The sequence below is a fragment of the Phodopus roborovskii genome, unplaced genomic scaffold, assembly GCF_943737965.1.
Source record: "Phodopus roborovskii unplaced genomic scaffold, PHOROB, whole genome shotgun sequence".
Lineage (NCBI taxonomy): Eukaryota > Metazoa > Chordata > Mammalia > Rodentia > Cricetidae > Phodopus > Phodopus roborovskii.
The window spans coordinates 3305156-3319552 of NW_026126469.1; the positions used below are offsets into that span (position 1 = coordinate 3305156).

The 14397-nt window shown below is 48.9% G+C and overlaps 2 protein-coding genes and 1 non-coding gene across 4 annotated transcripts; 2 read left to right on the forward strand and 1 right to left on the reverse strand.

Moving 5' to 3' along the window:
* Positions 1-368: 368 nt before the first annotated feature.
* Positions 369-4893, reverse strand: Trmt2a (tRNA methyltransferase 2 homolog A). 2 transcript variants are annotated; one of them, XM_051191045.1, is made up of 12 exons: positions 4700-4893; positions 3908-4455; positions 3384-3492; positions 2885-3066; positions 2615-2729; positions 2419-2534; positions 2230-2341; positions 1589-1711; positions 1379-1454; positions 1066-1182; positions 866-962; positions 369-767 (listed from the first exon to the last, which is right to left on the reverse strand). In XM_051191045.1, the coding sequence occupies exons 1-12, from the start codon at positions 4721-4723 to the stop codon at positions 539-541; spliced, it is 1848 nt and encodes a 615-aa protein (XP_051047002.1). In that variant the 5' UTR covers positions 4724-4893; the 3' UTR covers positions 369-538. The 2 variants fall into 2 exon arrangements, with proteins under 2 accessions (XP_051047002.1, XP_051047001.1); XM_051191044.1 differs by having other exon boundaries at positions 4661-4893.
* A 373-nt stretch (positions 4894-5266) lies between these two features.
* Ranbp1 (RAN binding protein 1) lies at positions 5267-13170 on the forward strand. Its single transcript, XM_051191047.1, has 6 exons — positions 5267-5434; positions 6580-6716; positions 9233-9390; positions 11269-11397; positions 12192-12257; positions 12767-13170. The coding sequence occupies exons 1-6, from the start codon at positions 5420-5422 to the stop codon at positions 12871-12873; spliced, it is 612 nt and encodes a 203-aa protein (XP_051047004.1). The 5' UTR covers positions 5267-5419; the 3' UTR covers positions 12874-13170.
* Positions 12307-12431, forward strand: LOC127227296 (small nucleolar RNA SNORA77). Its single transcript, XR_007834981.1, has one exon. It is a non-coding gene; the product is annotated as a small nucleolar RNA SNORA77 (small nucleolar RNA).
* Positions 13171-14397: the final 1227 nt, after the last annotated feature.

Here is a 14397-nt window from a genome sequence, read left to right on the forward strand (position 1 = left end):
TCTTCAACTGGCCAGATAGTCCTGGAGCCAAGTGTATTTTTAAGGATACACAGTTGACTCCATGTGAACTCAGAACAGCATAGATGTGTATTCAGCAGTTATTATGTACAGGGGCCATCCTCAGTGTTCACTCCCTTGGAATACTTGGTTGATTGGTATTTGGTCCTACAACCTCTTGTGTGGGGATACATTTAAGCAAGCCCTGGCATTCCATTAAGCACACAACAAAGCTGGGCACAGTCGTAGGTTTGTCAAATACCAAGTCTCCAATCCTTTCTGCCTTTCTGAAAGGATTGGCCAGGCTTAAGCCTGAGGACCTACTCTCTTATACCTTAGTGGATAGCAAGTAGGAATGAGTCGAAAAAACATCAGCAAGTCAACAATTGTTTATTATAGAGGACACAGGTGTTCATACTTTTTGAATCAGTACCAGCTAGGTAGGCCTCATGCCCACACTACTGTTTGCCTGCCTATTATCTTAATAGAAAGCTGTAAGGAATTCTAAGCTTTTGCTGTGTACTTGTCCAATTCCCAGAACCTAGGACGAGAGAGCACTCTCTGTTTCCAGTGGGGTGGCATCAGGGAGATTTCTTGGAGTTTGAGAGTCTTGATGCCCCAGTGTTCCTATGCCATTAGGATGTTGTTCCATCCTCTCAAACAGGATAAGCATTTCACAGTGTGGAGTTTGTGGGAACAGGTCCACGGCCACAGCCTTGACAGGATGGAATGGGATGCCTTTTACTCGGTTAGATGGGGCCCTACAGAGGCTATGGTAGGAAGGAGGTACCACTATTAGTTAGAAGTTCTATAGGTGGCAGATACATGTTGTGGTGGTGTATCCCCCACCCCCTCTCCCCCCACTTACTCCACAAAGTTGCCCATGGCTGCCCGGGGATTGCACGAAACATACAGGAGTCGCTTGATGTTCTCAGCTCTACGAATGGCCAGAATCACCTTGGAATCTGACAAGGCACAGAGGGGCTAGTCTCTCCTAGTAGTAGACAACCCAACATAGCATTTTTTTTTCCCCTTCTGGTGCTACCTCCCCAAATGGAAGCCACTCACGTAGGCCAGCCCGTGGTGGGTCTAGGACAGCTACAAGTCGCTGGGAGGACAGTCTGCTCACCAAGCCTGGCACAAGATCCTCAGCTTTGCCACAGTGGAACTCAACGTTGCTCAACTCTAGAAAAGATAATGTCATAGTTGTCATAATGGACTCAAGGCCAGGCACTGGGAGGAACTAGCAGGCTTAGAGAGCATGTAGCCCAAGCTTTTCTGCCTTTAGCCAGAGGTCTGTATAGGGCCCCATTCCTCAGAAGACCCTCAAGACAGGTAGTAGACCACTTGTTTGCTGTGTTGTGCTTGTAGAGGTTCTCACCATTGGTGAGGGCATTCACACGGGCATCCTCCACAGCTTCCTGGCACAGTTCAATCCCAACTACTCTCTTCACCTTCTGAAACAGAGAGATAGATAAGCCTCATTTCCCTGGTTGCTCAGGAAAGGAGGAAACAACACAACTGGGCTATATCTGAGATGTGATAGTGGCTAGCTTCAGCACTCAGTAGGGAGATGTCCTGGGAGGCTTACCTGGGCCAGGGCCAGGCCTATGGTGCCAGTGCCACAGCACACATCCAGCACGGTGCTGCCCCCATCCAGCTGAGCCCATTCTTGGATGACTGTATAGAGCACTTCAGCTGCAGGCGTGTTTACCTGCAGGTTAGTTAGCCATGGTGTACTCTAGTGTAGGCTAGCACCCCCTACTGCTTGGATCCCTCTCTGCATACTAGTGACCTCATTCACTTTCCTGGCCTTTAAAGACTAAATCTTTACAAAACACACCCCCAACAATGAAAAGCTTTTTTTCCCCCTGACTTCACAACTCCCCTAGGCCAACTGAGTGACTTCATATATTATGCTATAGACCTTGGAATCTCTCCCCCTCCATCTCCATAGTAGGGTTTTCCATGACACTGAGAATATCTCAAAACCTAAGGAGACTATTAAGTATCCTGCTCTGGGTTTGGCAGGAGGCAATAAGGCCACACATCATTGGGTTAGCCACAAAATAATCAGTGGCAAATTACCCCTTCCTTAGCTCCAGTTACCTAAATGTTCTCTATAAATCTCTTTGAGAGGCTAGTTACTACACACTCCTTATTTTCCCCTTCACACCACACTTGATACCACACCCAGCCTCCCTGTGTTTTGTTCATTAAGGGACATGCTACCTGGAAGAATGCATGAGGGGAGATGCGGAAGGTTAGTCCCAGCAGGTCCTCCTGGATACAGTGGTCACCAGCCATATGCTCCAGGGGCAGGCCTTCCTGGCTGGGAGTCTTTCTACATGAGAAGCAGCAGATCTGTCGGTGTCACTGGCTTACCTGAAGACCTTTCCTGTCCCCACCTAGGCTCCTCACCTCTGTCCCTCCTCCACAAAGTAGAGGCAGGTCACCCCACTGGCCTTGCCTGGTCCTTCCATGAAATGGTACACCAGGGAGGTCTTCAGCCCTGCCACCTCCTCCGAGCTCAGTTTCTGCAGCAGAGAATACAAAAAACCCATCAGACTAAGCAAAAGGCAACAAGACCTCCCCCAACAAGACCACTGCCTGAGACCTGGGGGTGGAAGTAGACAATGGCCATGGCCTGGCCTCTGCGGCTGGTGCGAACAGTCAGCTGCTTCCAGTGGCCTGTATATGTCTCAGGGTCATATGCCAAGTATGGGGTAGACCTGAGGAAGCCACAAGTGTCTCTTAGTACCTGGTGTGAGCCTGTCTATCCCAGCATCCTGCCTCTCACCCCACAACTGCCAGGGCAAAGCCCACACCCTCTGCTTCCAGATGGATTGGGGCTTCCCAGGAACCCAACCCCAAGCCAGGTCCCCACCGAATGAATTCCTGGAAGGCCTTCACCACCTGCTTAGTGGCCTGTGGAATGTGCAGAGTGTCGAAGGGGGCTGCCACAGCACATGTTCCACCCTTGTACTTGCCAAACCGGCAACCAACAGTGTTGTCTTCTCCATCTACCCCAACTCCGACCAGAAACTCACACTTATTACGATATTCAGTCTGCAGGAGAGAAGGTGGTAAACAGGCAGCCAGATCTGAACTTTGATTGCCTAGTACCAGAAGAAACACCAGAGTGAACAAAAACTCTTATAGGGTTGGGTTGGCAGGCAAAATAATGTTTTACTGCTGGCTTATCCAACACCAGGAAGAAACAAAAAACAAGAAAAGTGGTGGATAAAGTTTATAAGAAAATAGGATGATGGATCGACCCAGCGTTAAAGTATATGCCTAATATGTGAGACCACTGCATGACAAAACTAAACAAGGCCAACCTCCCCCTTCCCAAGCATACAATGGGATTTTGTAGTCAGCCTGACCTGCTGGGGTGATGGCCTGACCCCCTCCAGTGGACAACAAGCCTTATTGTGTCGTTGTCTCTGTGTGAGCAGCCAGGGTAGCAGGGCACGGTTAGTGCTCCCAATTTCCCTGTAGAATGAAGCACATCACTGTTGGAGTTACATCTGTTCTCCACTCACATGAGGCCTATCCCACTGGTAAACCATAGGGGCATTACTAACCAGCTCAGTTGACCACTTATACCAGGTGGCTCTCAGCCTTCCGAATGCTGCCACCCTCTGATATATTTCCTTGTTGTAGTGACCCTAACCATAAAATTATTTTGGGGGCTACTTTATGTCCAGTTTTACTACTGTTATGAGTTATAATGTAAATATCTTTTCCAATGGTCTTAGATGACTCCTGACTCACTCCAAGAGGTCATGACCCACAGGCTGAGAAACCCTGACTTACTCCCTGTGGGTGTCTTGAACAGAGGACAGGGATAGTGGAGCGGGCCAAGAGTAAAACCCAGCTCTGGTAGGGATGTCAGTGACACACTCACTTGGCCAGTTTCTGCAGCACCCGTTCACATTCCTGCCGCTTCTGCTCCAGCTGCTCGGAGTAGGGCACTGTCCAAAGAGGGGTCACCACGTCGGCAATCTGCGTAACTGATGGCCCACCATCACCTTCCTGCCGCCTCTTCCTAGCCATGGGGTCAGCCTTGGGTCGAGCCAGGCGCACGCTGAGTGGGCGGCCTTTCCAGAGAGCGCCATGCAACACTCTCAAGGCTTTGTCTCGTTCAGCAGCGCTGCGAAATGTTACAAAGGCACATGGTGGTTGTCCAAAGAGTTTGATTTTGTGGGATTGTAGGCCAAAACGGCCCAAAAAGCGTCGAACGTCACTGAAGCTGGCATGGCGAGGCACATTTTGCATCTCCAGTTTAAAGATCTCTGAGGTAAACAGGTCATCCCTTATGTAGCTGTAGAGCCCAGGCTGAGTTTCAGGCCCGGCAGCTGGTCCAGGCCCCTCTTTCTGTTCTTGACATTCTTGGACTACAAGGCTTTGTACTGCACTGGCATCTGGGCTGCAGCCCTCCATGTGCTCCCGAATCTGTGTGGGGGACAGACGTGCCAGGCTGAAGGCTGTAGCTAGCATAACCGCCTCGGGCTAGCTCCCTAAACCACACTGCCAGATAGATCTCCACTAGCGTACACTACACCCAGCCCTGCCCAAACTCGCTCCTTTCTACTCTTGAGACCCAGTTTTCTCCCATCCTAGCTCTGATCCAACATTAACGATTGCTACCCAACCCCACCAGGTCCACATCTCTTGCATCTCTTTCCCTTTGCTTTACTTCCGTGTCCAGCTTCTCACTCATCGCCTGGCTCGTCTGTCGCCCGGACCAGGGTGCTCACGAGGGCCACCACCTAAGTCTCTCACACACGAAGTGCTCAGAAATTAGGTGTGACGCCGCAAGCGAATACCACAGCTTCTCCTTACGCAGGAGAGGTACTCAAAACTTGGGTGCTCAGAATGGCACTGAGGGACAGCGATGCACCACCCGGTCCCCAGAAACCAAGTAGAGCCACAAGCCTTGCCTGCCTCTAATAGGCCAGTGCACACTAGCCGCGCCTGGCTTCGCTAAGGGCGTGGCTTCCGATGACGTCACCGCCACGCGCCCAGTCCTGACTGATCCTTCCACCAGCCGCTCACACAGACGTCAAAGACACTTAGGGCTTGCCGACGGAAGTGCGCGCGTTGGTCGCCGGGAGAGCGCGCTCCGCAGGCTGAGGCGCGGCCGGGCATGCGCCGCGGGCGTTTTGGCGGGAAGTGCGGGGCGGGCCGGACAATGACTGTCCGCCGTCAGAGCCAATAAAGCTGCAGTGGTTTTGAATCACGGCGCGTTTCCCGCCGCTGGGGTCAGAGGTCAGGGTTCGGGTCGGGGGGCGGAGGGAAGAGCGGACGGGCGGGAGACGCCGGCGCCAGACGCGGAGGAAAAGGAGCTGCGACTAGCCGCCCAGAGGCCGCCGAGCCGCGACGCCTGAGCCAGTCGAGCCGCCGTCGCCGCGCCCCCATGGCGGCCGCCAAGGTACGGCGAGGCCCGGGTGGGGCCCGGCAGGCAGGGAGGCAAGGGCCGCTATGGGCGGCCACGTGGGAGGCCCGCGCCTCGGTCGCCAACCCTCGCTGGCCTGCAGGTTCGGGGCCTGTCGAGGCGCCCGGACCTGGGGGTCTCGAAGTCTTTGGGTCCCTGGAGTGGGAGCTGCTGGCCAAGCCTCGGGTCTCGGGGGCTGCGGGGCGGCGCGTGACCTTGTGATGTGCGTAAGGGAAGCCATCACCACACCGGGCTCCCGGCTTTGCCTGGGGGCCTGGCAGCGGCCGGTTTCCTTCGTCTTGGCCCCCTTGTGATGTTTCCACCAGCATCGAGAAATCCTTCTTCCAGTTGCCCACAGATCCCTTCATTCATTCGGTCATTACGCCTGGAACCGCCACCTCCGTCGGTGGCGGAAGCTCGCGTTCCTGCGCGGGGTACAGATTATTAGACGCGCGGACTCAGGGCGGGGGCGGCTTTGTTGGTGGCTCGCGTGTCGGCCGCAGCGGAGCCGCAATGCTGTGAATCCGAACGAAGGGCTTCTGTGTCTTTATCCTGTGGAGTTAGGTAGTGTGAGTCTGAGTTTTTTCTGTATTATCAAAGCACGTGATCTTGTCAGATTTTAAACCTGCATGCCCTTGTAATCCTTCAAGTTGGGTCAGAATCATAGGGCTTATTTGTCAGTTTTTTAAGCTTCTTTCAACTTAACTTTCCAAACTTGTAAAATGCTAGAGGAATGTAAATGCTAGCAGTTCCGTAGCAGCTTATCTTCCTAGTGAACTAACAAGTGCTTGGATAGTCTTGAGTAGGAATTGTTAAGGTTGCTCTTCCTTTTGAATTCATTTACAGAGTAAGGAGGGAGTTTCTTCCAAGCTACTTTGCCAAGGACTGTGGTGTGTGTGTGGAACTGATTGATGTTTGGATGTGCAGGGTTGTAATCCATTGTCTTGTTGCATGCTATCGTGTGATTTTTGTGATGCTGGTTGTAAATGCAAACTGTTGATGTCAAAGACAGAAGATTTATTTTCCAGTTTAGGGGAGGCCTGTCTTCGTTTTCCAGGTGCCATTTGTGATTGATGACGGATGCCCATTGTGGGCCAAGTTCACAAGCCAGCAGCATCACCTCTCCTTCCCTTTCTGCACAGGACAGTCATGAGGACCATGATACCTCCACAGAGAATGCAGATGAATCCAACCATGACCCCCAATTTGAGCCAATAGTTTCTCTTCCTGAACAAGAAATTAAAACACTGGAGGAAGATGAAGAGGAACTTTTTAAGATGTAAGTCTGCTGAGATGTCCCTGGAAGTATCTTTAGATGGGTTGATAAGACAGAAATGGCCCAATAGGAAGGAGTCTCCACAGGGCATTTCTTTAAAAACTTGCAGAACCCAACAACCACAGGGGGACCATGCTGTCCTCTTTGCTTTCTGGAAGAGCTAGCCAGCCAAGCTAGGAACTTAGCTGGGTATTGCTTCTCTTGTGCTTGAGTATAGCCTCTTTGTGATTTTATTTATTTATTTATTTATTTATTTATAATTTTTTTGGTCTGGAACATTGCAGAAGAATCCTGGGATGACGGGAAACATTATGATTGATCCCTGTGAATTTCATGGCTTGGCCCCAGTTTGATAAAGGCTGTTCTAAGAATAAGAAAAGGTCTGGAGTTGTGTGGTGACTAGTCTTACCTTGACAATTCAGCCATTCATCTGCCAAACCTTTCCTGGTGCCCTTGTGGCCAGTCATATAAAGGGTGTCCCCATCATCATTCTGCCACCTGGGTGTTTCCCCTTGTACCTTGCCTCTAAGAATCTGAAGTTCAGCAGGTTGTGGTGTTCACACCTTTAATCCCAGCATTTGGGAGACAGGCAGATAGATCTCTGGGTTCTAGGACAGCCAGGGCTACATAGTGAGAACCTTCTTGGGGGTTGGGGCTTCCTTCCTTTGTTGAGCAGGGAATCTTAACTTTCTTTCCCTTTTTTTCTTTCTGCTTTGTTTTCTGTTGCCTTAACTGGGTATCCTTAAAGAACAGGTTTGTTTAGCTCTTGTTTGCTCTTTTTTTTTTTTTTTTTTTTTTTTTTTAATTTTATATGTGTATGGGTGTTTTTCCTACATGGATGTCTCTACACAATGTGCAGCCTGGTGCCCAAGGAGGCCAGAAGAAAGCAGCGGATCCCTGGGGACTAGAGTTACAGACAGTTTTGAGTTGCCATGTGGTCCTCTGGAAGAACAGCCAGTGCTCTTAACTGCTGAGCCATCTCTCCAGCCTCCAGCTCATGGTTTTGCAGGTTAGGAAGTCTGAGATCTGAGAGCATAGTGCTAGCATATGGTATGGGCCTCTGTCATGTCTTAATGTGGCAGTGTATCATGTAGTAAAATCAAGGAACTTGCTAATTTCAGTCTGTCTTTTACATCCCCACTAGTGCCATTGTTCAGTACTCTTGATTCCAGCTAACCCTCTTTACCTTCTAAAGGATGCTTCTAATTGTTATTAATGTGAATTTGGAAATTAAGTTAATGCTGCGCATAAATTCAAATCTGTAGTCTACATGTACTTGGTTCTGAGTCTTCAAAATGTCAGTGGAAGTGGCTTAATAATCAAAATTGCTTATTAAAGATTACCTTGTATTTGCCACTTAGACTCTTCAATGAGGAACTGTAGCAGTACTTCAGTAAACTTTGATTTTGCTGTTGTCTTGTTTTACTGGCCTGGTGACTGAACACATGCTAGGCATATACTATACTGAGCTGTATCTTTAGCGTGTTTCTTCTCCCCCCCCCCCCCAATTCTACATACCTGGTCTTGAACTTGCTATTCATTTGCTTTGGGTTCCTTAATATCTAGGATTATAGACCTGTGCCATCAGCCAAGATAGCTGAGCACAAGCTATCTTGTATCTAGTTTCACATCACAGCAGAGACTGGCTTGTTGTTGCTTATGCTCAGAATTGCTGGACACTGGGTTCAGGTACATGCTAACAAAAGATTATGTGTCTCTGACATCCCCCTCTTTCAGGTATGTCTAAAATGTCAGATTAAGGTTCATCTGCTCTGAAATGGGGGGAGGGAGCCCTGCTTGAGGAGAGCCATATGACACCTTTGTGCCCAGAAGGTGGTAGGCCAGAGCACTGGGCAAGGGTGGCGTCCCTGGAGTTAGGTGGTATTTGATTTTGTCAGTTGCAATGACTCCTGATTTCCTGTGCATGGTCCTTTGTGTGTTCTGGAGGCCAGCATCTTGGGCCTTACATCAGGGCTTTCAGGTTTTCTCTTAGGAATTGGGTGAAGATGTAGTCTCCCTTGAGTTTGGAGGAGAGCAGAGGCTTTGACAGAGAAGCAGAGGCAGATGAGGGCTGAAAAGGAAGGGTATTGGCTCAGCTTGAGGGATAGGAGCGCTGGACTCAGCTGGTCTAGGTGCCTGAACCCTGAGACTAAAAAGGTTCCTTGTGGCAGGAAGCTGGTGCTGGGCATGGTATCCCTGAGGTTTTGTGCAGTTAAAGGGCACCCATGTAGGTTACCAACCTCTTGAGTCATGTGTACTCTTAGATGCCTCCCCTGGGGAAAATGCTTCTGCTATGAATATCTTTCTGGCTGTGAAGTAAAAATATGGAATTTGCTTGGCTATTTGCTTCCCTGGGTGGTATTTTGACTAGTAATTCTTGGTGCTCAAAGGCCTTAGGAAAGGTGTCCCAACAGTACCCATATGTTCAGCATCCAGAGAACATGTATTCTTTTGGGGTAATTGGTCTAGGTGTGAGTTCCCTCTTTGTCTAAATGTCTCCTTGCTGGCTTTTCTTACAGGCGAGCAAAGCTATTCCGGTTTGCTTCAGAGAATGACCTGCCAGAATGGAAGGAGCGAGGCACTGGTGATGTCAAGCTCCTGAAGCATAAGGAGAAGGGGACCATCCGCCTGCTCATGAGGAGGGACAAGACTCTGAAGATATGCGCCAACCACTATAGTATGTGCTCTTTCATGTCTATACACCTAGACCTCTCAGGAGCTGGCTACCAGGGGAGCAGGGGATTCAGACAAACCTCTGAACTAACTATGGAGGTTACAGAATGCTGACTGGGTCAGGGCAGATGCAGAGCTCAGGATAGGTGATGCAGTCAGTATATTTGTATATTATTTGGGCAAGTTGCAGGGGTCTGCTGCCAAAGCTGTTTTCAGTTTCTGATCTGCTCTACCCCCAGCTGTTCCTGGGATAGTGCAAGAAGGGAACAGGGTTGGGAAGATGGTGAGGGAGGAGGGCTCTTGGCCAGGTATGGCCCTGTGGGTCCAAAAAAGAGGTCTCAGCAAACCATCTGTGTCCTGTTTGTCTTTTAAGGTCTTGATCCTGGTAGATCAAGTTCAAAATCTGTATTTTTTTTGTTTTTGTTTTTTCTAAATTTAAAAATCTTGTTTTCCTCGTGAGTCAGCATGTAGAGGACAAAGCAGCTGTGTAGAGTCTGTTCTTCCCTAACACCTTTACACTGGTTTTGAAGTCAAATGGGGCCATTCTCATTCAGACCACCACAGGCATCAAGTAAGGTGTAAGGTGTAGGATAGTGAGAGTGTGGGTGGTGTGCAGAGTTTCTGAGGCCACCATGTGCTGCTGCAGCTCAGATACCTGACCTCCAGCTTTGTCTGTCGTGTGGGACTGGTCAGATTAGTTCACAGGCCTCCCTAGAATCCTGGAGATGCTGCCAAGGGCACAGGGACCAGCGGCTGAACTTAAACACCAGTGAATAATATTACAGACAAGTAGGCTTTCTTTTCAGTGGAGGGGTCCAGCTGTCAATGCTGTAACCTTCCCCCTTAGCTCTCTGGTTCTGTAGGACCCGATGAATTCAGGATCAACATGTTTGTTATAAGCCATGGCTTGTCTTCGGTGACATACTAGCATCTGTCATGGGACTCCAGTGTTTATTACTTGTGTCTTTACCGCTCAGATAGATCTCCCAGGACTATAAAGGGTCAACTGAGTAGTTGCACTGTGTGATATATCCCTGATTTCAGGGTCCTTCGCCTCTGTGTTCCCACCTTTCAGTCAGCCAGGTTCATGTTGGTGTGGGCATGTGTTTGTAACTGTGTGTTGAACCCCCTTAGGAAAATTTGAGCCTGAATGGCACATCCTGTGCTTCAGGGTTCTGAACTTTTTCCCACAAGGGGATTATCTTCATTTTAAGCAGATATGGTTGACATTAATTAGTGCCTAGGGTTTTGTGTGCTTATGTTAAAATTCCTTCCTAGGAACAGACATAAGCAATGCCTGTACTTCTCCCAAGGTCCCAATGACAAATCAAGGTGTGATGCCATCACAGTTTACTTTGGGGAACCAGTGAATTTATTGGGCTTTCTTAAAAGGTCAAAAGGTGAGATGTTACTTACAGGGGTGTGGGTGCTCCTTACCCCATCCATCAGGCTGTACCTGGAAAGCCTTGACCTAGCAGGGATGATGGTTTCTTCATAGGTGTGGCCCCTCTCTCTCCCCTAGTCTTTCCTATCTTAATACTCTAGCCCCTCCTGGAGGAGGGCATATGCAATTAGGGCCGAGCTGTACACAGCTAATGGTAGGGAGTAGCTGGTTGCTCCAGTGAGTCTCTGACCCTCTCTACCCTTGAGGGGATGTAAACAGTCAAGCCCAGCTAGGATAATCTGCAAGTGGCCATAGTTGAACTCTCCAATATGGTGGTTGCTTGGCTCAGATGGTAATTGGGTATAACAACTTGGATCTCAGGTCCCAGCCTCTATGTTGGCTGAAGTGGGTCTCTCACTTGGTCAGCAGGTTGCTCTGGGTGAGGGCTGGGTGGTTGGGCGAGGGTCCTGCTGTCCTTTACAGGCCTCTCTCCTTTAGTTACACCGATGATGGAGCTGAAGCCGAATGCTGGCAGTGACCGCGCCTGGGTCTGGAATACCCACGCTGACTTTGCTGATGAGTGCCCCAAGCCTGAGCTGCTCGCCATCCGCTTCCTAAATGCTGAGAGTAAGCAGAACTTGCCCACCTGTGGGTCAGCTGCTGTGTTGGGGAATTTGACATTGACCCAAAGCATGCAGAACCTTCCTGCCCGCTGTGTGAGATAGTAAGGGTCTGTATATATAGTTGTTGCATTCCATTGACTCCATCAAGTGCATCAACAGAGACACACCCTAGAGTTTCCTACTGCTGCTACTTCTGCTTGGTTTCTGGTGCCTGAAGCCTGGGACACTGGTGTCCCCTATGGATGCTTGGGCACCTGTTCCAGCAAAGATTACAGGGATTCAAAAGCCCTGACTGATCTCTCTTCAGACTTTCTAGTCTGAATTGCTACAAAGCTGTGCCCTGGGGATCATGGAGGTACCATGGCCAATGCCTTAGTGGCTGGTTCTCCTGTGAAAGTGAAACTTGCCCTTGGTCTAGGAGTGTATTATGTGTCTGGTAGCCCTTCCAACAGGAGTAGAGCCTGTAGCAAGAAGGGCCTTGGCCCATGGCTATCTGAATTGTTGAGATAGCTGAGCACACTGCAGGTTTTAGGTGTCAGAGCTGCCATTAGGGTTGGGCATGATGGCACATGTCTTTAAGCCCAGCGCCTTGGGAGGCAAAGGTAGGTGGCCAGTCTCTTGAGTCCCAGGACAGCCAGGGGTATGTATCAAAAGAGTGTTTTTTTTTTTTTTTTTTTTTAAAAAAAAAAAAAAAAAAAAAGGAAGAAATGCCATTTGGAACCATGAGTTGGCTCTTGAGAATATCAGGGAATTGCCACTCTGCTCTGAGAATGCTCACTCAGTCTCTTCTCTCTACAGATGCACAAAAGTTCAAAACAAAGTTTGAAGAATGCAGGAAAGAAATTGAAGAGAGAGAAAAGAAAGGTGACATGGTGCCCTGGGAGGTGATGAGGATGGGTGGTGGAGCTTCCATGCAGATTCACTCTGCACCTGGCTGCATCTCCAGTCTGGTGCTTTTTCTGTCTGCCAAAGAAACATTCCAGGGTGCTGTGGTGGCCTCTGCCAATGGGGGTCATGCAGCTGCCTGGGGACATGTGATTCCTTGGAGGCTTTATAGTGTTTGTACTCAGTGTCAGGTACAGAGCTGAGTTACAGTTTTCTGGAACCCAGGGGTGAAAGGACTTTTAAGATATTCCTCATTTTCTCTCAAAGAATTCTGTGTCCTGGTCACTTACTAACACAGACGAGGCCTGTGTTGGTGACCATACATCACTGAGCAGCTCAGTGGGTACCACCAGCAAGCAGCTTGCCCATCTTGGGCCCATCTGAGAGTGGTGGTTGATGCTTAGGTAGTGGTTTGAGCCTGTGCTGAGAGTAGTATAGTCTCACAGCCAGACTTCTCTATTGTCTTAATGCCTTTGCCTGTTTTTCAGGACCAGGCAAAAATGATAATGCCGAAAAGGTAGCTGAGAAGCTGGAAGCCCTTTCTGTGAAGGAGGCCAGAGATGAGGCTGAGGAGAAATCTGAAGAGAAGCAATGAATCACTCTGTCCTTTTCCTTTTTCTTTTTAAAAAATTTCCCCACCCTTTAAGGTGTGTTTTTATTCTGTTTTGTTTTTACAAGGGACTTTATAAAGAACTGAATTCCAGCCTTCAGGGTTTTTTGTTTTGTTTTTAATTTTTAATTTTTTTCTCCCTAAGTTTTGACACCATTGAACATGACTTCAGAAATCCATTCCCCAGTCATGAAAATGTACTGTGCTAACTTTCTTTTCCATAGTGGAAACACTTATTTATAGTCATCAAAAATAGTGAATAAAAATGCCTTTGAAAACCTGTACCAGCTGGCAAGGCTGTGTAAGGGGAAGGGAGACTGTGCCTAGAAACCTCCTTGGCCACCTATGTACCTGAGTGTGCTTTGCAGGTCTGTGCAGCCTGGTTTCTTAGAATCAAGTGGTATGTTCTGCTGTGGCTCTTATGTAACACTGGACACTATGGCATGGTTTGTCCATGCTGGTCCTAGAGTCCACTGGGTGTATGGGATGGCAGCCGAAGAGCCCAGTGGGGCTCAGGCTGGCATTCAGGGCCAAGGTGTACTGTTTCCTTGCGTTGGAACTTTGTGCCTTTGTATAGGTTGGCTGTGTGTCCATACGAGTGTGTGTGAGATGAAGGAAGACCACCTGGGTGAAGTGGGGTAGTAGGCAGCCAGTCAGGTCTGCCTATTAGGAAAACTGGTTTTGGTTGGCTGTGGTTAATAAGGCAGCCAGCCCTTAGTTCAGTGGAGGGAAAGACCACCCTATAGGTGCATATTCATTCTAGTGCTGTCCTTTTGGAAACCATTAGATGCCCTAACACATCTTCAAATAACACTCTAGGGGTTTGGATCTTCTGGGCTTGAAGTCTAAACTCGGCGCCGTTAGTTAGGATTATGGGAATGGAATAAAACTTGGCATATGTGGGCCTGGAGATTTTGAGTTCAGTTATAAACACCCACATCAGGCTGCTCACAATTAACTCGAGCTCCAGGGGATTAGACCTCCTCTTTGCCTGCTCAGGTAGTACATGGATGCATGCATAAGAAAGCCTTGATGTATATTTTTGTGCTGACATGGGCCTCAGGAGCTGTACCAGTCTTGCCTTTCACAGGGTAGGAGCCATGGTGGCCTGATCCCTTAATAAGAGGAACTGCTGGTTGCTTTGTAGCTGACTATCACTAACACCTGCCAGAGGTGCTTTAGAGTGTGGCTGTCTGGTCTCCATCTGTTAATTTGTTTCTTGTTACTGGACCTGTTATGTCTGTCCTTGTCAGAGGGTGTGCTTACAAAAACAGCTTTTTAAAAATTTTAAGTTAGCATTCAGTTTTCGTTTTGACATTTCTGTATAGGCATATTGTATTTTGTCCATGTCAACACCACCTCACCCCCTGCAAAAGTACCTTTTTTTAAAAGCCAGCTTAAGACTACTGGCTGTCTCTTGGCTTACTCCATCCCAGGAAGAGATCTGCCTGCATAGGGGAGACTGATGAACTGGAATTGTGACATTATTAGCCACAGATGGCCTTCAGT

Coding starts and splice junctions, on each gene's coding strand:
- Trmt2a (XM_051191044.1), bottom strand. CDS start 4,723: ATGAGTGAGAAGCTGGACACGGAAGTAAAGCAAAGGGAAAGAGATGCA. Junction 3,493..3,907: donor GTGCTGCAGAAACTGGCCAA/GTGAGTGTGTCA, acceptor TTCATTCTACAG/GGAAATTGGGAGCACTAACC. Junction 1,183..1,378: donor TGTGAATGCCCTCACCAATG/GTGAGAACCTCT, acceptor TATCTTTTCTAG/AGTTGAGCAACGTTGAGTTC.
- Ranbp1 (XM_051191047.1), top strand. Junction 6,717..9,232: donor GAAGAGGAACTTTTTAAGAT/GTAAGTCTGCTG, acceptor CTTTTCTTACAG/GCGAGCAAAGCTATTCCGGT. Junction 9,391..11,268: donor GATATGCGCCAACCACTATA/GTATGTGCTCTT, acceptor TCTCTCCTTTAG/TTACACCGATGATGGAGCTG.